General features: G+C 41.3%; 1 protein-coding gene across 1 annotated transcript in view; it reads left to right on the top strand.

Moving 5' to 3' along the window:
- The first annotated feature begins 1,627 nt into the window (after nt 1-1,627).
- The window catches only part of dnajc10 (DnaJ (Hsp40) homolog, subfamily C, member 10), a 48,342-nt gene continuing 28,059 nt past the window's right edge, over nt 1,628-21,910 (top strand). Inside the window, exons 1-24 of the mRNA XM_085765053.1 lie at nt 1,628-2,027; nt 3,542-3,823; nt 4,579-4,744; nt 4,823-4,873; nt 5,935-6,017; nt 6,237-6,368; nt 7,981-8,074; nt 8,163-8,240; nt 8,538-8,581; nt 10,193-10,258; nt 11,519-11,584; nt 11,725-11,814; nt 11,946-12,053; nt 13,131-13,245; nt 13,625-13,752; nt 16,519-16,635; nt 16,768-16,869; nt 16,958-17,018; nt 18,580-18,674; nt 18,864-18,997; nt 19,351-19,404; nt 19,996-20,143; nt 20,734-20,856; nt 21,011-21,118. Of these exons, the coding sequence (XP_085621179.1) occupies nt 3,596-3,823; nt 4,579-4,744; nt 4,823-4,873; nt 5,935-6,017; nt 6,237-6,368; nt 7,981-8,074; nt 8,163-8,240; nt 8,538-8,581; nt 10,193-10,258; nt 11,519-11,584; nt 11,725-11,814; nt 11,946-12,053; nt 13,131-13,245; nt 13,625-13,752; nt 16,519-16,635; nt 16,768-16,869; nt 16,958-17,018; nt 18,580-18,674; nt 18,864-18,997; nt 19,351-19,404; nt 19,996-20,143; nt 20,734-20,856; nt 21,011-21,118 (2,391 nt within the window). The 5' untranslated portion in view covers nt 1,628-2,027; nt 3,542-3,595. The remainder of the gene's footprint in view (nt 2,028-3,541; nt 3,824-4,578; nt 4,745-4,822; nt 4,874-5,934; nt 6,018-6,236; nt 6,369-7,980; nt 8,075-8,162; nt 8,241-8,537; nt 8,582-10,192; nt 10,259-11,518; nt 11,585-11,724; nt 11,815-11,945; nt 12,054-13,130; nt 13,246-13,624; nt 13,753-16,518; nt 16,636-16,767; nt 16,870-16,957; nt 17,019-18,579; nt 18,675-18,863; nt 18,998-19,350; nt 19,405-19,995; nt 20,144-20,733; nt 20,857-21,010; nt 21,119-21,910) is intronic.

Raw genomic sequence — 21,910 nt, forward strand, 5'->3', positions numbered from 1 at the left:
TATGATAAAAACTTCCAGATCATGAGCTGTCATGTGACTTTGATCGTCATCTATTTCAGTTCTCCTCGTCGTAGAGTCCCCAAATTTACATATAATGTGTATTAAAGTGTCTATTTTCATAATTTAAAAAAAAAGCAAAAAACGAAAAATTTCGTTTTTGGCACTCAACGCATGGGAACGAAAAACGAGAAATTACGTGGTTGGCACTCAATGAGTTAATGGCTTTTAACACCTTGCCAGGAGGACTACAGTCGGAAATTAGCCTCTCTGGCTAACACTGGCACCTTTACATTTATTAATGTTCATTAATGTGCACTGTCCTCCTTAAAGCAGAAGTAAGCGATCCGGTCGTTTTGGCTAACTTCTTGTCAGCCGATGGAGTTAGCAGTCCCCGCCCTCGTCCCTACGTCACCACATTCACGCGCATCCCTTGGCTGCACACACAGAGAGGACCGCCCCTTTATGCCGTTCTCTCTCCTCATTGGATAAAGGTTGTAGGATACAAGGAAAGTTTTCTCCTCGGCTTACAGCAGAGCAGAGTGACTGACAGACCCGTGTTTCAGACCAAACCCTCTATAGAAGTGATTGCTGTCGGAAGATATAACTATTTAAGACTCATATTAACACAAATATTCCGCTTACTTCTGCTTTAACATAAAAATTCCGCTTACTTCTGCTTTAAATAAATAAAATAAAATAAAAAATAAATAAAGAAGACGACAAAAATATACAAAAACCCAACAAAAATAAAGCAAAGGTTGAGTAAAAACTCAGAGCTATACCAGACTTTGCTGCTCCCAGTTGAATCACATGGGTTCAGTGGTGACTTCATTTTCAAAATGTTTTGAATTTCTGCAACATTTGTCTCAATAGAATAAAGAACTGAATAGCAGCCTAAAGAACAGATAGGCAACAATGGGTTGTGCAATCCCCAGCGGGCAATATGCAATATCTTTTTTTTTTTTGTTGCCTAATGTTCCCATATGCTTTTATACTGATATTTCATGATGTTTTGATAGATAGATAGATAGATAGATAGATAGATAGATAGATAGATAGATAGATAGATAGATAGATAGATAGATAGATAGACTTTATTATTAGACTCATGGTCCATTAAAAAAAAACAAAAACAAACACACATACAAATTAAAAAGAGACAGTCATACCAGTGTTTCCACATGGCTGACTAGTATCCTACAGCACTGAGTCCAGGATTGATCAACAGCATTAAGACAGAATTTTGTGTGTCATTCAGTCGACAGATGAATTTATACATCAATTTCCGCAACAGAGCATGGAAAGTATTTACACGCACTTGACAGAATAACTCACTCGCACTGCACCACCTAGGTTTTCCCATCAAAATTGGTAGGCAATCGTTATAGGTAACCTGAAGTTTGCGAATGCTTGCCTTTTTATATAGGTTTTATGTTTTGTATTTATTCTGTCTTGTGTGTGTTGTGTGGTATCACAGCGGGGAAGCAACGTGAATTTCGTTGAATTCTTTTTTCAATGACAATAAAGGCAATCTAATCTAAAAAATGTTTAGTTTTTTTTGTGCGGCTTTTATTGTGAAAGGCCCCGAGCGGAAACGTGAATCAGCGTGCGACGTGATGACGTGTAACTTGACGCCGGTCGGTTAGAGCCGGAGAGAGGAGCCGGACCCTGATGCGGATCTTCAGCCGGAGACTTTTTTTTTTTTTTTGTAGAAGTTGGGGCGTCTTTAAAGGTGACGAAGCCGCTGTTTTCAGGTCACATTTAAAACTTCGGTTTGTCTGAGATGAATATTTTAATCCCGGTTTCCTTCCAACGCCGCCAACAAACAGCTCAACGTCCTGGTGCAGCTAACTAGCTTAATTAGCTGTTGTAACTGTAACTGCTGCAAACAGAGCTAGCTGGTAGCTTAGCAACCTTTAGCTGGGTTTAGCTGCTTCTGCTTGGACCAGATTTACAGATTTATAATAGATAATTAACACCTGGCTCTCTGTGGACACACCGGTGAGCATCTGGATATCTGGGAAAAGGTACTGTCATATGCATTCAATTAAGTGTTTGGTTTTTAGTCACATTGTGTATTTTTTGCTGCAGGTTATTCTCAGTAAATGTATTTATTCATACAAGGTTTTTTCCCCTCTCTGCCTAGTTTTTCCTCTGTTTAACGTTAATTCATAAGTGGTGAAGTAGGTGTTATTTGCTATGTGTTCATTAGTGAGATTAAAGCTGCCAATAACGGGTATTTTAATTATTTCTTGTGCTACTTATGATAGCACAATTTGTGCAACATCAACAAAATAATTACTAAAATTACTGGTTAATGAAAAGTCACAATGAAAGAGATTAGTTTCATCTAATTTACTGATGAAAAGGGGGAAAAAAGTGTTTTTAATTTGGAAGTGGTCCAGTAATTGTTACAGATGCTGAAAGAAAAACAACTTTATAAACACATAGAGCTGCAACAATCTCTAACAATGTCTAATTACTTAGGTGATTGGCAGAAATGAGTTGGTAATTTATGATGATTTTATGTGTTTCTCTGCTTTTTGATATTCAACTGAATATCTCTTTGAGTTTCTGTGGACGTGTGCAGAATAAACTATTTGATGACACGTCTTAACTCCCAGGAATTTGTTGTTCACTACCAAATTTTGAGGTATTACATTACCATAACAAGTATTTTAATTATTTTTGTGTTACTTATGATAGTATAATTTGTGCAACATGAAGAAAAGAATGACTAAGATTAGAAGAGGTTAATTAAAAGTCACAATGAAAGAGAGTAGAAGTTTTTCAGTGTTTCATCTTCAGGGGGAAAAAAGGGCTTTTAATCTGGAAGTGGTCCAGATGTTGTTACAGTTGTTTTAACTTTGTTCCAGCTTTTGTTCGTTATGTTTCTCTGCTTTTTGAAATTCAAGCAAGCTATTTTTAGAATGGCGGAGCAGAGCCGTGAGCTGCTCAGAGCTAAGCTGTTTTCGAGGCAAATGCAGAGAAAAACTGTCCCTGAAGGCAACGCACATCAGTGATTTTGCATGAATTTACCTCTGAAACAACCGCTGATGCGCGTTGCCTTCAGGGACAGTTTTTCATCAAGCAGTCTCTGAATTTCCCTCTAAAACAACTCTGTGTGGTAACGTTGTGTTATTATCTCATAGCGTGGTGAATGTGCAGCTCACAACTTGTCCACCAGAGCGTTGTGGAGTTGTTGGATTGTGTATTTGATGAGTTTGATGAGGGAAACCAAGAAATCCCATGAGCCTCCGTAGCGTAGCTCTGAGCAGCTCACGGCTCTGCTCCGCCGTTCTAAAAAATAGCTTGCACCGACAATTAAAGGTAACGAACCTACTGCTATGACTATAGGGATTATGGCAATGGGCCAATTTGCAAACTATCCCTTTAACTGTTGTTAGTATCATTAGGGGCCATAAAGTGGGAATGTCGGGGCCACAGTGACTCCTCCTGGAGCTGCTCCTTTGCTCTGAGCCACGACAGGGTTGTAAAATGTCTCTGATGTTTGAAAAGTGTGTGTGTCTGTGTGTTTCAGCTGCTCTGGTTGTAGCTGCTCGTTAGTTTGGTGGCCCTGGGAGGACTGGTGGTGATGGGGCGCAGGGTTGTCGTCGGGGGGGTTCAGCAGACGTCGTTGTCGCCCTCGTCGTCGCCACGGCTACTGCTGATGCTGCTGGTGGCCGTCACGCTGCTGGTGGCGGTCTGGGCCGAGAGCCAGGACTACTACGCTCTGCTGGGGGTCAACAGGGAGGCCACCACCAGGGAGATCCGCCGCGCCTTCAAGAAGCTGGCGCTCACCATGCACCCCGACAAAAACCCTGTGAGTCACGCCCTGAGAAAAGTGAATAACAGGAAAAACAGATGAAACTTATGTCTTTTTTTTTTTTCTTCTCATTATTGTTTTGCATTATTCATTCATGTATGTATTTTTCCTTTCTTTTTTTATTTATTTGTTCTTGTTTGTTTCTTCATCTTAGTTCAAATAATACAATACACATGGCCGAAAGGGAAAGCGGGAGAAGCTAAAGCTTATCTAATCCCGCCCCCATTACCCACAGAATAAAATCTTTATCATAATCTTTTCTTTTCTTTTGCTTTTTACATTTTGACATAGCATTTTCTTTACTTATGACATTTTGACATAACATGTTACAGCAGTAGGTAGTATACAGAGCTGAAGTTTAGCTCTAGACAGTACATACAGATTACGTGTGTGTCTGCACATGTGTCCATATTTGTCCGTCATGAGTGAACAACAGTCTCATCTTGTAGCCTGGCATGTCACAAAGTCACTTTCCTATATTCACTCACTGTATAATCACTTACTTTTTTCTACTTATTTTTCGTTATCATTTAATTATTCCCTTTTTTATTCTCTTTACTTGTAACAAATTTGGTTTTTGAATATGTTCTTCTTGGGTGAGGTTTTCATGAGCCCTTTTAGGTTTCATACCTCCCCTTTGCACATCCCAATCATAATGATTATTCATACTATTTTAAAAGATTTGTTCGTGCGAAATAAAAATAAAAAGTGCACAAAAACCCTGAACTCTGCATCCAAACGTTGTGCTGCAGGGCGACCCGTCGGCCCACGACAAGTTTGTGACGGTGAACCGAGCCTACGAGGTCCTGAAGGACGAAGACCTCAGGAAGAAATACGACAAGTACGGAGAGAAGGGACTGGACGAGCAGCAGCAGGGAGGACGCTACGAGAGCTGGAACTACTACCGCTACGACTTTGGTACGTAACCATGGTGATGATGATGATGATGATGATTTGACTGAGAGGAAATCTTCAAATAAATCTGTCTGTGTTCAGGTATCTATGACGATGATCTGGAGATAATCACACTGGACAGCGGAGACTTTGGTAAGAGCCACTAAACATTTTTCCACTTTTACTGCTTTATTTTTCTCTTTTTTTGGGTAAAAGAAAGAAGAATTAACAGTGAAGAAGTGTGTGTGTTTTTTTTTTTTAAATGTCTGGTTTAGGGCTGCAACTAACAAGTATTTTCATTATTGATTAATCTGTCGGCTATTTAAATGATTAATCGATTAGTTGTTTGGTCAATAAAATGTTGAAAAATGTTGAAAAATGTCAACCAGTGTTTCCCAAACCACCAGATGATGTCCTCAAATGTCTTGTTTTGTCCACAAACCAAAGAGAGACTCAGTTTATTGTCATAAGGAACAAAGAAACCAGAAATATTCACATTTAAAGCAGAAGTAAGTGATATATTTGTATTAATATAAGTCTTAAATAGTTATATCTTCCGACAACAATCACTTACATAGAGTGTTTGGACTGAAACACGGGTCTGTCAGTCACTCTGCTCTGCTCTGAGCCGAGGAGAAAACTTTTCTCGTATCCTACAATTTTTATCCAATGAGGAGAGAGAACGGCATGCAGGGCTGTGTGTGCAGCCAAGGAACGCCGTGAATGTGGCGATGTAGGGACGAGGACTGTTATGGTGCGTTCAAGGAAACTCGTATTTTTACGACCGTGAAGTGGTACCAGTTCAATCTGGTACGAGTTCACGGGTCGGAAGTCACGAGTGGCCGTTATAGTGACTTTCACCGGTAAAATAGGTCAGAAAAACACGAGTGGGTTGCCTGGAACGCTACAAAGTCGTAAGTTGTGACTTGAAGCTGTAATTTACGATTTCAAAAGCCTGCCTGGAACGCAGCATTAGCGAAAACGACCGGACCACTTACTTCTGCTTTAAGAAGCTGAAATCAGAGAATTTTGACTTTTTTATGTTAGAAAAACAACTCAAACTGATTATTAGATTATCAAAATAGTTGACAATTGATTATTAAATTAATTGTGGTTTGATTAATCCATTAATTGTTGCAGCTCTAGTCTAGTGTGTGTGAATACAGCTGAATACAACTTTAATGGATGTGTGTTTTTGTGTGTGTGTGTTTCAGAGGCGGCGGTGAACTCTGGAGAAATCTGGTTCATTAACTTCTATTTCCCACGATGCTCACACTGTCACCAACTGGCTCCAACGGTAATAAAACACCAAATGACACAACACAGCAGCTCACCTGTGTATTCAACACACACCAAACACACTACACACCTGGGACACAGCTGTGTGTTTCTCACTGTCGTCCCTTTTCACTTAGAGCTCTCACATGGTTTCTTGTGCCTTTGAAGCTACGTTTTATATTTTATAATGTTTGACACTGGATTATTGTGTGTGTGTTTGTGTGTGTGTGTGTGTCAGTGGAGGGAGTTTGCCAAGGAGATGGACGGAGTGATCCGGATCGGAGCGGTGAACTGTGGAGACAACAACCACCTGTGCAGGAGGAAAGGCATCAACAGTTACCCCAGTCTGTTCATCTTCAGAGCCGGACAGGTGGGTTCACTCACTATCTATCTATCTATCTATCTATCTATCTATCTATCTATCTATCTATCTATCTATCTATCTATCGTTCTATCGTTCTATCGTTCTATCGTTCTATCGTTCTGTCTATCTATCGTTCTATCTATCTATCTATCTATCTATCTATCTATCTATCTATCTATCTATCTATCTATCTATCTATCTATCTATCTATCTATCTATCTATCGTTCTATCTATCTATCGTTCTATCTATCGTTCTATCTATCTATCGTTCTATCTATCTATCGTTCTATCTATCTATCTATCTATCTATCTAGTCAGGGTTTTTTTTGCTGCTTGTTTTTAAATATCCATATTTACACTGGAAACAACCTCCATGTTTATAAGAGTAGAACTCAACAATCAGGATAAACCTGCAGTGACATTCATCAGCACCTCTGGGTCATGTCAAGTCAATACTTATCAGGTAGATAGATAGATAGATATATAGATAGATAGATAATCAGAAATGATCATGCATAGATAAGTTTGTACATGTGTTACTTTGAAACCTTTGGTTTAAAACCAAAGTAAAAAATCTTTGCAAATGTGTCTTTTCCTTTGATCTGAACTGAAGTCATGCTACTGTTTAATAGATTAATTAGAGCCGCAACAATTAATCAATTAAACGAAAAATAATCGATTATAAAATGAATCATCAACTATATTGATAATCTAATAATCAGTTTGAGTAGTTTTTCTAAGATAAAAAGTCCAAACTCTCTGATTTCAACTTCTTAAATGTGAATATTTCTGGTTTCTTTGTTCCTTTATGACAATAAACTGAGTTTCTCTTTGGTTTGTGGACAAAACAAGACATTTGAGGACGTCGTCTGGTGGTTTGGGAAACACTGATTGATATTTTTCTAAATTTTTACAAATTTTATTGACCAAACAACTAATCAATTAATCATTTAAATAACCGACAGATTAATCGATAATGAAAATACTTGTTAGTTGCAGCACTAAGATTAATTATAATCATTATTATAGATGATTAAAATCATATTATAATGTAAATGTTAAAACACTAAAACTGAACTGCACATAAATGCAAACACTGAATCAATGCAACAATAATAAAACCAGATATTAAAGCCACAGTCACTCATGTACTGAACATTACCAATAACTTAAAGCAGAAGTAAGCGATCATCCGGTGGTTTTGGCTAACTTCTTGTCAGCCGATGGAGTTAGCAGTCCCCGCCCTCGTCCCTACGTCACCACATTCACGCGCATCCCTTGGCTGCACACACAGAGAGGACCGCCCCTTTATGCCGTTCTCTCTCCTCATTGGATAAAGGTTGTAGGATACAAGGAAAGTTTTCTCCTCGGCTTACAGCAGAGCAGAGTGACTGACAGACCCGTGTTTCAGACCAAACACTCTATATAAGTGATTGCTGTCGGAAGATAGAACTATTTAAGACTTATATTAACACATATATTCCGCTTACTTCTGCTTTAATTGATGAGTGTTGGATTACTTCCTGTGTGTTGTGTCTCTTTACTCTGGCTGGTCTGTTAGCTCAGCATCAGAGTGTGTTTACTTCTCTTTGACTCTTTGTTTGTTTTCCTCTGTAGAAACCAGAGAAGTTCAACGGCGAGCGCTCCAAAGACAGCCTGGTCCACTTCTCCATGCAGTTCATCACCACCACCGTCACTCAGCTGTGGCAGGGTCAGCTCCTCCTCCTCCTCCACCTCTTCACCTGATCCCAGAGCTCAGCAGCGCTCACACACCTCCTGATCTTCTTTATCTTCTACAGGAAACGTGTTCAACGAGATCGAGAGCGCCTTCTCCTCAGGCCTCGGCTGGCTCATCACCTTCTGCTCCGACACTGGAGGTAAAACACACACACACTCTTTCTCTCTCTCTCTCACACACATATTAGGCGTGTTCGTACCTGCAGCTGCAAATGTCATCTTTACCGTCAGAAACATGCAGCTGCACAAGTTCCTCTATGTACGTCTGATGTGTGGCATGTTGCACAAACCTACTATATCTCTATAGCGATGTGTCAGTCTGCTTCCTGTTTATAAGAAAACCTGAATCCTCAGATATGTTCTACCACACAGTGAGCCGGTCTGGTCATGTGCAGCTGCTCCGTCGTCTCATCTCTCTCTCTCTCTCTCTTCCTCAGATTGCCTGGAGCCAAGAACAAGACAGAAGTTGGCAGGAATGTTGGTGAGAAACACACTGATAATTAGCTGGTTAAAGGTGTTCAGAAAAGAAAATTTAATTTGAGCCCACTGTGGGTCTTAACATTAGTGTAATAACTCATCTATCAGACGATGGAGCCCAGACTTTGTGCAAAATTCTATTTTCGAGTAAATCCGGGATGAAAGTGGGGTAGTTTTTTTTGGATTGGATAATGCAGGTGCACAGATTATACGTCACGTTGCTCACAATTCATCAGCCACTGATATTGGATCCGTCATCCGTCAATCAAAAGTCTGAGACACACACACACACATCAAGCTCGGTCTCGCCCCAAACATTGAATATCCCGCCCGCTCGATAACAACCAATCAAATTTGTTTTCCTCACTCGGGTAAACTCGTGCGGCAACTCGTGGAAACTCGTAAAAGGAGGCACGACAAACAGGACAAACGGCCATTTCTGAACAACTTTAAGAGAACCACACATAGAAGGAACATACGTCACACTGGACTGGATTATGATGAGGATCTTTTTTCTATTTATTTCAGAGCAACATGTTTTGCTTGTGGCCTCTTCAGGCTCATACTCTCCTCAGCCGTTCATATTTGACTGTTAAATTCTTTCTTCCCTGTTCAATTAATCATGTAAATTAAACTGAGCACTGTTTCCTTTAAAAACCTCTGACTTCCTGGGCTCAGTACGAGCCTGAAGAAGACACAAGCGAAACACGTTGCTCTGAAATAAATAAAAAAAGATCCTCCTCATAATCCAGTCCAGTGTGCGTTATGTTCCTTCTATTTGTGGTCACTTCGCACCTCGACTGTCGCTGTGCACACGGGCATTTTTCTATTTTTTGACACTTATAATTAGATTACTCTCCCACAGCTCTGAGTTATAGATCCATGTCTGTCTGGCTGCTGCAGAGACACGAAGCTCCGGCTGTGAGAGTTAATTATTTATTATATTTATTTTAATGTTTATTTAACAGATGACGATGCTGTGCATACAACATTGCCACAGAAAATGTGAAAATGTGATGTATATAAGACGTCTAGCTTCAGCTCATTTGCAGCCTTTGTCCCTGGCCAGGCTTTAGAATAGAATAAAATATAGTGAATACAATAAAAAAATGCAAATACAGTGAATAAAACAATGGATAAGTACCATGAATAAATAAATTACAGATTAAAACATGAGTTAAATTTAACATTGCACATTAGTAAAGTGCTGTTATGTCAGCTTCATAGCAGTTTAGTTTTTCACTGTGCTGCCTGTCACACTTTTATTGAATTTGTCCACCAGTGCAGGGGAACGTCTGTGCCTTTTATTCTGACAGGGACAGAAAGAGATAGACAGGAAGCTCAGAGACACAGGGAGACAGAGAGAGAGAGGATGACACTGAGCATGAGGCCGTAGGTGGGATTCGAACCCACGGCTGCTGCAGTTAGGACTACAGTAGGTCCATGTGGTTCAGGTGAGACACTGAGGTGCTTGTATCATTTCATTTCTTGTTGTAAGACAGTTTGAGGTGCATCTTTTGTATGAATCAATACATATACGTAGATAGAGAGATGGATAAATAATGATAATAATAATGCTAATAACCGCTGTGTGTGGTGGTTTGTCTGTTTGCAGGACGGTCTGGTTAAAGTGGGCTGGATGGAGTGCACCACACAGGAGCAGCTCTGTGAAAGCTTCCATGTAAGTACCTCTAATAATAATAACACTATTACTGTAACTGTACCACTACTGCACTGCAAAAACTCAAAATCTTACCAAGAATATTTGTCCTATTTCTAGTCAAAAAAAAATAAGACTCATCACATTAAAAAGTAGCTTATTTTTAGACACTTTTTACTTATTTCAAGCCTTTTTTCACTTGAAATAAGTAGAAAAATCTGATAGTGGAGCAAGTTTTTCTTCATTATTACAAGCACAGAAAACTTTCTTTCACTGGCAGATTTTTCTACTTATTTCAAGTGAAAATTTGTTTGAAACAAGTGAAAATGATCTTAAAACAAGTACATTTTTAGGTCATGAGTCTTATTTTAAGTGGAAAGAGATTAGTTTTGACTAGAAATGAGACATTTTACAGAAAGAGCTGAAACTCGCTAAACTAATCCCACTTGGAGCCTTTCGCTCTATTTTGAAAGATAGGCAGCAGAAATTCACCCAGCAGTGCCTGTGCTTCAAATCTTAAATTATCTATTTTGTTGTTCCAATTGTTGTATCTGAAATTGTAAAACTCTGTATATTTTCTAATTGTTATTCTTTGCATTTCTGTGTTGACATGTATTGCTGCTGTATTGCTGCTGATCATTTTTGGCCAGGTCACCCTTGCGAAAGAGATCCTGATCTCAATGGGCTTTTATCTGGTTAAATAAAGGTTAAAGAAAGAAAGAAAGAAAAGAAATAAGACAAATATTCTTGTAAAGAGTTTGACGTTACTCAGCATTGCCTGCTGTCAATAGAGGAGATGAATCCAGAGTTAATTTGTTTTACACCCCAAAAGTTGTGGATATGTCATGGAATTTTTTTTTCTCACTTGGTAATTAAGTTAATTTAAAATTGATGAATAAAAAAATTTGTATCGAAAAAACAAATCGATCTGATCAGGTAGACTGAAGACTTTTAGGTCGGATCGAGTGACAACATCCTACAATAGTATCTACGTACAGCTATCAAGATGATGATTTTTCTTTTAACATAGTTTTATTCCTATATTTTATGCATTAACAGTTTATGGGTCATGTGTAGCTATGGAAACCTGCTGCCAAGTCCTGGAAAAGTCATGGTTAAGATGTGTCTGAACCCTGTAAATCATCAGGATGGAGGTGGATGTTTGTTTGTTTGTTTGTTTGTTAAAGCCCAGTAGAAATACCAGTTACACAGTTGTAGTATTTGAAAGTAGTAATATATTAGTCCTAGTTAAAGTTGTTAAAGCAGTTTCCCATGTTGCAGGTGACCAGTGGAGCCACTGCTTTGTTTCCTCCTGGAAGTTCCCTGGATGAACAAGGCAGCGTCCTGGTGAGAGTCAGAGCTCACCGCTGTCTGTACTGTGTGTGTCTGTGTGTGTAGTATTACTGTGTGTATGCAGCCTGTGTGTACTGTAGTAGTACTGTACTGTGTGTAACTGCAGTACTGACTTAACTGTGCTTGTGTTTCAGTGGATCAAGACTCTGGACGGTAAAGAGGTTTACTCTCAGGTCATCAAACACCTGCCGGACCTGGAGCAGCTGACCGGAGACAACTTCGAGGTACACACACACACACACACACACACACACACACACACACACACACACACACACACACACACACACACACACACACACAGGTAGTACAGCAGTGGACTCAGTGATGTGTGTGTGTGTGTGTGTCTTCTCAGAGGAAGTTGGCTCATCACCGCTGGTTGGTCAGTTTCACGTTGGGAGACCAGAGCTCCTCCAACGAGTACAAGAAGCTGCAGGCGTCTCTCAGGAACGACCACATCCAGGTACCGACTGTCTGTCCCTCTGTCTGTCTGTCTGTCCCTCTGTCTGTCCCTCTGTCTGTCTGTCTGTCTGTCTGTCTGTCTGTCTGTCTGTCTGTCTGTCTGTCTGTCTGTCTGTCTGTCTGTCCCTCTGTCTGTCTGTCTGTCTGTCTGTCTGTCTGTCTGTCGGTCTGTCACTCTGTTTGTCTGTTCCTGTCTGTCTGTCTGTCTGTCTGTCTGTCTGTCTGTCTGTCTGTCTGTCTGTCTGTCTGTCTGTCTGTCTGTCTGTCCCTCTGTCTGTCTGTCGGTCTGTCTGTCGGTCTGTCTGTCGGTCTGTCACTCTGTTTGTCTGTTCCTGTCTGTCTGTTTGTCACTCTGTCTGTCAGTTCCCAAGATGAGTAGAGACATTTTTAAGAAATCCTTTATTCCACAGGCCATACAAGCTCTGAATATGGCATGATTGTTAGGAATGCACGTGGGCTGTAATACTTATTGTCGCTATGTTGTCTATGCCTATATTGCACATCATTCTGGTTGTTGTTGTTTTATGTTTTTATGTGTATGTTGTGGAGTGTCTTGATCTGTTTTTGTGCTTGTTGTCTTGGAGAGCCGAAGACAAATTTCCACTACGGTGGACAATAAAGTCCTTCTAATCTAATCTAATCTGTCTGTCGCTCTGTCTGTCGCTCTGTTCCTGTTTGTCTGTGGCTCTGTCTGTCGCTCTGTCTGTCTCTCTGTCTGTCGCTCTGTCTGTCTCTCTGTTCCTGTTTGTCTGTGGCTCTGTCTGTCGCTCTGTCTGTCTCTCTGTCTGTCGCTCTGTCTGTCTCTCTGTCTGTCGCTCTGTTCCTGTCTGTTGCTCTGTCTCTATGTCTGTCTCTCTCTCTGTCTGTCTGTGTCTCTGTCTGTTCCTGTCTGTCTGTCTCTCTCTCTGTCTGTCTGTTCCTCTGTCTCTCTGTCTGTCTCTATGTCTGTCTGTCTGTTGTCTGTCTGTCTGTGTCTCCGTCTGTCTCTATGTCTGTCTGTCTATCTGTCTGTCTGTCTGTCTCTCTGTCTGTCTGTCTCTCTGACTGTCTGTCTCTCTGACTGTCTGTCTCTCCTCAGGTGGGCAGGGTGGACTGTTCAGCCGACTCAGAGTTGTGTCAGTCGCTCTACATCAATAAACCGTGTGTGGCCGTGTTCAAGGGGCTGGGGATCCACGACTTTGAGATCCACCACGGTCAGTAGTACACACTGTACTACACACCATAATACACACCGTACTACACAACTCGTCAGCCATGTCTCCCTCAACAAACCTGATGTGCACAGCCGTCATGTTGTAATTTAGTTTGTTGTCAGCTCGTCAGTTGTTTCTTGATGAATCAACTGATTGCCTGGTTTATAAAAAGTAAAAAAAAAAATTAAAAAAAAGAAAGTCTTTAGATGTTTTATTTTATTCCACACTTAAAGATAATGAGCTTACTCTTTCAGCAGATGAAGGAAAACAAATTAAAGAAATTATGCCGATGAGAAAAGCTTCTGCTTCGTGATTGGTCGCTTCACATCTTGATCCTCTGGCTGATTGTTCCTCCTCTCCGTCTGTGTCTGACCTGCAGGTAAAGACGTGCTGTACAACATCGTGGCTTTTGCGAGGGACAGCGTTCGAGCTCACGTCACGACTCTGAGACCCGACAACTTCCCCTCGGACAGGAAGGAGCCGTGGCTCGTCGACTTCTTCGCTCCGGTTCGTAACGAGCTCATTGACACGTTAAGACGTTCCTCTCTACCTGTCTCAGTCCCTACACCTGTTCAAAAAACATGATGAACCTCAGGAACCTAGATGCATCGCCAGTCTTCTTAAAGGGATAGTTCAACATACAGGTAATACTCAGAAAATTTGAATATCGTGAAAAAGTTCATTCATTTAAGTAATTCAACTTAAAAGGTGAAATGAATATATTATTTAGACTCATAACAGGCATTGCAAGATATTTCAAGCTTTTATTTGTTAGAATTTTGATTATTATGGCTTACAGCTTATGAAAACCCCAAAATCAGAGTCTCAAAAAATTAGAATATCGTGAAAAAGTTCAATGTTGTAGCTCAAATTGTCACAGCCTCGTCAGCCAATTAATCCAAAACACCTGCAAAGGGTTCCTGAGCCTTTAAAAGCTCTCTGTCTGGTTCAGTACAGTTCGCAATCATGGGGAAGTGAATGAACTTTTTCACGATATTCTAATTTTCTGAGTATTACCTGTAGTTCAACGCTCTGGTGGACAAGTTGTGACCTGCACATTCACCACGCTATGAGATAATAACAGAACGTTACCAGACAGAGTTGTTTTAGAGGGAAATTCATGCAAAACCGCTGATGCGCGTTGCCTTCAGGGACAGTTTTTCATCTAGCAGTCTCTGCATTTCCCTCTAAAACAACTCTGTCTGGTAACGTTGTGTTATTATCTCATAGCGTGGTGAATGTGCAGGTCACAACTTGTCCACCAGAGAGTTGTGGAGTTGTTGGATTGTGTATTTGATGAGTTTGATGAGGGAAACCAAGAAATCCCATTAGCCTCCGTAGCGTAGCTCTGAGCAGCTCACAGCTCTGCTCCGCCGTTCTAAAACTAGCTTGCACCGACAATTAAAGGTAACAAACCTACTCCTAAAACTATAGGGATTATGGCAATGGGCCAATTTGCCAAAATGTTGAACTATCCCTTTAAAGAGACAGACACACTCTCAGATTCAGCAGTGAAGCTCAGAAACAGAACAGGAGCTGCTGCTGATGAGTCAACGGGAGGAAACCACCACGTCACAGCTGATCGGCTTCACTTCACTTCAGATTGTTTTACATTTCACGTCTCGCTGCCCGATGTGTTTACCTTCAGGGCCGAGATGGAGCGACACCCCTAAAACACACAGTGACAGACACACACACACACAAACACACACACACACAGTTCACTCCACGTCAGTACAGACACAGATCTGAGTGAGTTTCCTGTTGAACTTCGATCTGTGAGAGCTGTAACCCTGAGATTAGAAAAGTGAGTGAACACGTGAGGCGTTTAAAGTCTCAGTCTGCAGACGTGTTGCAGTTCCTTAAAAAGAGAAGAAAAGAAAAAAGAAAGTAAAAAATTATGAGAAAGAAAGGCAGGGGGTTGGTTGGGTGAAAAAAGAAAGAAAAAAGGACTCGTCGATTCATGAACAGCAGATCATCGTTTTATCTTTCACATGACAAATCAAAATAAAAACGGCAACGATGACACAAGAAACTCATTTGACTTGTCTTTATATTTATTTAATGATTAATTGACTTGTTAAAGGTATAATATGTAGGAGTTCCCCCCATCTAGCGGTGTGGTTGCATATCTGAACGTATTCTTGATGTTGCATTCAGGTGAAATGGGGCAGACGTCAGACAGACAACAGATGCTGCATGTAACAGGATAAACAAGCCTCTATGTAAACAAGTGGTCCGCCAGCACGAGGCAAAACAATACAGGCGTGACAATATGTTGTCATGGTGATGTGGTATTGTTTTACCGTCTTTCTCTCGTGGAGTAAAATGACATCCGGTCGGTTTGCCGACGGCCGTCTGCCTGACTGCACCTGAATGCAACACCAGTGCCTCCGTCCTTCCTCACACTACACAGCACAGTGGTGACAGTTTTAACAGGCTGAGCCCACAGCTCCGCTGAGTTTCCGTGGTTACCTACGGTCACGCTGCCACCATAGACTGTAAAAAGAATGGACGTAGCGTCCGTGACGTCACCCATTGGTTTTGGGGACTCAAATATGGCGGCCTGAACAGCGCCATGTTGGATTGGCCGGCCGAGAACCCGCCCACTGGCCTCGAAGCAGCTGTTCACGGAGCTGCTCGGACCTGTCACTCAACGTTTCCGCTCCCTAATTGGCCAGAATTTTAACCTAATAACAGTAAAACGGTAGAGTTAAAAAAAAATTCACCCCCCTCAGAGTGTGTGCGGGGGTAGAAACTATCGATTGAGACAAAAAAACGTTCTGACACCAGGCTTTTAACATGTTTACTGAGGATGTAAAGTCGGCGATTTTAACATGGGGGTCTATGGGGAATGCTCCCTTCTGACACCAGCCCCCAGAGGAATTCGAGGGGATTGCAGTTTTTTGAACGCGGAAGTGAGCTTCACTTCTCAGACCGACAACTGCCCCCTTGGCTGCCACTCAACGTAAAAAATGGCGATGCAACATGGCCGCCTCGGTTCCGTGCGTCGCCCACTTATGTATTTGTAACAACTTGTAACAACTCATTCTAAGGTACCAGAAAGCTTTCATTTGTATGCGGCTGTGATTCCACACAGTGAAATACGGATTTATGAAAGACAGATTTGATTTCTGCTAATAAAAAGACAAATAAGTTACATACTGGGACTTTAATGATTAATTGACTTGTTAAATAAACCTCAGAGTACAGATGTTAATCTCGTGATGTCTAATGTCTAAATGTCCCTTGTGTGTGTGTGTGTGTGTGTAGTGGTGTCCTCCGTGCCGAGCGCTGCTGCCTGAGCTGAGGAAAGCCTCCATCCAGCTGGCCGGACAGATGAAGTTTGGGACTCTGGACTGTACCATCCACCACGACCTCTGCTCCATGGTAACGGCTCAGAGCCACTCTGGACTGTTGGACTGAACCATTATGAATGAGGTGGAGACGGATGGATAACCTCTAATCTTCTCCTTTTTCTTCCTCCTCCTCTTCCTCCTCTCTCTCCTTCCTCTATAACAGTATAACATCCAGGCGTACCCAACCACCGTCATCTTCAACGGCTCCTCGGTGCACGAGTACGAGGGGCAGCACTCGGCCGACGGCATCCTGGAGTTCATACAGGTACGATGATGTCGTCTCACTCACCTGGAGGTCAGAGGTCACCAAGTCAAACAAACACCTGACCTCTGACCTCTGTCTGTCTCTGCAGGACCTGGTCAACCCGTCCGTGCTCGTCCTCGATCCGTCCAGCTTCGCCGAGAGAGTCAAAGGTAAAAAAACCCCAGGAGGAACTGTAAAAAAAATAAGCTTAATTTCTATTGGTTTATTCCTGTTTATCAAGAAACATGGAACAATGAGTTGATCCAAAACTAACAGACTGGGTCAATGAGTCTTATTAGTACAGTTAAAGCAGATATCAGTGGAATGTTTTTGTTAATATAAGTCCTAAATAGTCCTATTTTCCGTCAGCAATCACTTACATGAAGTATTTCAGCCTAAACACGAGTCTCTCCGTCACTCTGCTCTGCTGTAACCCGAGGAGAAAATTTTCCTTGTGGGATACAAGTGTTATCCAATGAGGGGAGAGAACGGCATGAAGGGCTGTGTGTGCAGCCAAGGGATGCGCGTGAATGTGGTGACGTAGCACGAGGACCAATTGATGCCTGACAAGGGCGGGGGCTGCTAACTCATGGTGCGTTCAAGGAAACTCGTACTTTGTGTTTTTCCTTCCTGTGAAGTCATACCAGTTCGATCTGGTACGAGTTCACGGGTCGGAAGTTACGAGTGGCCGTTATAGGGAACTTTCACAGACAACAGGACGGTAAAAACACGAGCTACGGGTTACCTGGAACGCTACCAAGTCGTAGTTGTGACTTGAAGCTGTAACTTACGGTTTCAAAAGCCTGCCTTGAACACAGCATTAGCCGAAACGGCCGTGCCGCTGTTATCTGCTTTAAGTCAAGTCAAGTTCAGGAGTTTTTTGTTTTGTTTTGTTTTTTAATTCCAGTTCATTTGTTTCTTTTGAACTTTGCGTCCGTATATTTAAGAGATTCCTCTTGTATGGGAATTGAGTTCATTTGAATTCCATTAAAGTCCAAGTCCATTAAATTAAATCCAATCAAGTCCAAAACAGTCTAAAATCCATTTGTAGGTTTTCTCTGTGCTCACTAGAGGGCGCTGTTGTACTTCAAATATACGTACTTCAGCCACAAGTTTACATTTACATAAACATACAAGTACATAAACATACACATGTATGTACAGAAATACAATTTAACTTATTGTGATAAACTATATAAATACATCAGTTCACCAAACAGCTTCGTCACAGCCTAAACAGTGTTTTAGTGTTTTTCAACCTTGGGGTCGGGACCCATGTAGGGTCGCCTGGAATTCAAATGGGGTTGCCTGAAATGTCTAGTAATTGATTAAAAAAAAAAAATACTGATAACATTTTTTTTTTAAATTCTTTTTATTATTATTATGATTAACAACACCACACACAATCTTAAACAACTTTATCACTTCACTTTATCGAATTTAAATTGAGTTCAAATAAAATGCAGCATATAAAATATCTGAGCGGGCCTATCTTGATTGACGGGGTCGCCCAAAATTTGTGATGTCACAATGGGGTAAACACACTGAATTTATAAAAGATGTTTTACACACACTCCAGTGATTCTCCCTAAAGCTGCTCCACAGTCTGTAGTTTGTTATTTGCAGCTCAGATGAAGACATAACTCTTGTTCTTGGTCTTCTTCTTCCTCCTCTTCCTCCTCCTCCTCCTCCTCCTCCTCCTCCTCCTCCTCCTCCTCCTCCTCTCCTCAGGTCGGGCCGATGGACAGATCTGGGCGGTGGATTTCTACGCTCCATGGTGCGGTCCCTGTCAGGCTCTGATGCCTGAGTGGAGACGAATGGCCCGGGTGAGTCGGATGAAGTCAACATTGATTTTGTATCTGTGAATATTTCTATATAAATAAAAGTGTTTTATATCATTGAATGTACAAAAGAAACACCAGAATAAAACACCAGGTGTGTGTGTGTGTGTGTGTGTGTGTGTGTGTCCGTGTGTGTGTGTCCGTGTGTGTGTCCGTGTCCGTGTCCGTGTCCAGATGTTGTCTGGTCAGATCCTGGTGGGCTCCGTCGACTGCCAGCGGTTCCAGTCGTTCTGTCAGTCTCAGGGTGTGAGGGCGTATCCCGAGCTACGGCTGTATCCAGGCAACGCCCACCAGCCAGACCGCTTCACGTACGTTGGTTCACTGATTGATAGATACTTTATTAATCCCGAAGGAAATTCATCTGTCAGCTGCTCCAAACATTCTGAAAGAAAGTACTTAGCTAATGTAGACAGATGTAGCAATAATATAAAAGAATAAAATAAAATATAAAAATATAAAATATACCTATATATACACACATATACAAACTATCACCTATATATATGCATACATATATATGTACACATATACACACACACTCTCATATAAAAGAAATACAGTTCATAAAATGATCCACTGTGTCGTTGTTGTTGTTGTTGACACTTAGTTTACATGATGTCTGGTTATTGATCCTGATCAGTATTGATCCGTGTCTCTGCAGAGCTTATAACGGCTGGCACCGAGACTCCCACTCACTGAGGATGTGGGCGCTCAGGTGAGACTGTTGGTTTGTTCTTTCTTTCTTTCTTTCTTCCTTCCTTCATTTCTTTCTTTCTTTCTTTCTTCCCCTCTCCATTTCTTTTTTTTCTTTCTTCATTTCTTTTTTCTTTCTTTCTTTTTTCTTTCTTTCTTTCTTTCTTTCTTTCTTTCTTTCTTTCTTTCTTTGCCAAAGGCAAATTTCCACAGTGTTTTTAAACCATTGGGCAATGGTTTCTTCCTTCCTCCCTTCCTTCCTTCCTTCATTTCTTTCTTTCTATTCTTTCTTCTTTCTTTCTTAATCTTTCTTTCTTTCTTTCTTCATTTCTTTTTTCCTTTCTTCCTTTTTTCTTTTCATTCTTCATTTCTTTCTTCTTTCTTTCTTTCTTAATCTTTCTTTCTTTCATTTGCCAACTTAAAAAAAAAGAAAGAAAGCTGGATGAAAAGTCTTTCTTTGCCAAAGGCCAAAGGCACATTTCCACTGTGTTTTTAAACCATTTGACAATAAAGTCTTCTTATCTTACCTTCCTTCCTTCCTTCCTTCCTTCCCTCCTTCCTTCCCTCCTTGCTGTGACCTAACCAACGTGTCTGTGTCTTGTTGTGAGTCCAGTTCTTTGCCCCGGGCGTCTGTGGACCTGAACCCCGACTCGTTCAGGTCTCTGGTCCTGTCGGGTCAGGATCACTGGGTCCTGGACTTCTACGCCCCCTGGTGCGGACCCTGTCAGCACTTCGCCCCGGAGTTTGAGGTTCTGGCTCGGGTGAGACACCGTTTCATGTTTTTTTTTACCCAGCAGCTTCTTATTCTGTGGGTTCCTTCCTGTCTGTCGAAGACCGACTCTGGACTGGACTCTGACATAAACACAAACCGACACGTTCACTGCAAAAACTCAAAATCTTACCAAGAATATTTGTCTTATTTCAAGTCAAAATGTCATTTCTAGTCAAAACTAATCTCATTCTACCTAAAATATGTATATTTATACATATACATACATACATACATAGTTATACATAAAAAAGCAGCTTGTTTTTAGACACTTTTGACTTATTTTAAGTCTATTTTCATTTGAAATAAGTAGAAAAATCTGATAGTGGAGCAAGTTTTTCTTCCTTATTACAAGCACAAAAAACTTCCTTTCACTGGCAGATTTTTCTACTTATTTTAGAGTGAAAATATGATTGAAACAAATGAAAATGATCTAAAAACAAGTTCATTTTTAGGTGATGCGTCTTATTTAAAGTGGAAAGAGATTAGTTTTGACTAGAAATGAGACATTTTGACAAGAAAAAAGACAAACTGGACTTTTCGCAGTGTTGTTAAAAGAGAAATTGTTGGTTTGATGGACAGATGCTGAAGGGGGAGGTCCGGGCGGGGAAGGTGGACTGTCAGGCTCATTACCAGACCTGTCAATCAGCGGGAATCACCGCCTACCCCACCGTCAGATTCTACCCATACAGGGGGACGAGGAGGGTGAGCACACACACACACACACACAAACACACACACACTTGGAAGTGTGCTCTGAATCTAAAAATGTGTGAATTCAAGTTTCATGTGGCTCCTTCAAAATAAAAGCTCACCTTTTGTGTTTAATGTGATGTAATGTGTGTTTGTGTTTTAACAGCATGAGCACAGCGGGGAATACATCAACAGCCGGGAGGCTAGCGTGATCGCCGACACCATCCAACAGCGGCTACAGCAGCTGTCGCCACGGTTACACAGCACACGAAAGGTACAGTAAATATGAGTTAACTTCATATTTAATCCTCCTGTTGTCCTCCTGGGTCAAGGAAGGAAGGAAGGAAGGAAGGAAGGAAGGGAAAAACGAAGGAAAGATAGAAGGAGGGAGGGAACAGATTGGGTCAACTGGGTCAGGAAGGAAGAAGTAAGGACAAAGGGAAGGAAGGAAGGACAAAGGAAAAGTTGGGAGGAAAGAAGGAAGGGGAAAAGGAAGGAAAGATAGGAGGAGGGAGGGAACAGATTGGGTCAAAAAGAAAGAAGGAAGGAAGGATGAAGGGAAAGAAGGAAGGACAAAGGGAAAGATGGGAGGAAAGAGGAAGGGGAAAAGGAAGGAAAGATAAAACTGGAGGGAGGGAACAGATTGGGTCAATTGGGTCTAAAAGAAAGAAGGAAGGAAGGAAGGATGAAGGGAAAGAAGGAAGGGAGGGGAAAAATGATTGTGGAAAGAAGGAAGGGAAAAGGGAAGGAAAGATAGAAGGAGGGAGGGAACAGATTGGGTTAATTGGGTCAAAAAGGAAGGGAGGGAGGGAACAGATTCATTCAAGGAAGAAGGAAGGGAGGGGAAAAGGATTGTGGAAAGAAAGATGGAGGGAGGGAACAGATTCATTCAAGGAAGGAAGAAGAAGGAAAAGAAGGGCAGAAAGAAGGATGGAGGGAGAGGGAACAGATCAAGTCAATTGGATCAAAAGAGGAAGGAAGAAGAAGTAAGGATGAAGGGAAGGAAGGAAGGAAGGAAGGAAAGAAGGAAGGATGGAGGAAGGGAACAGATTGGGTCAATTTGAGT

Source organism: Trachurus japonicus, chromosome 21, assembly GCF_045865225.1.
Source record: "Trachurus japonicus isolate A0001 chromosome 21, Traja_1.0".
Taxonomy (NCBI): Eukaryota; Metazoa; Chordata; class Actinopteri; order Carangiformes; family Carangidae; genus Trachurus; species Trachurus japonicus.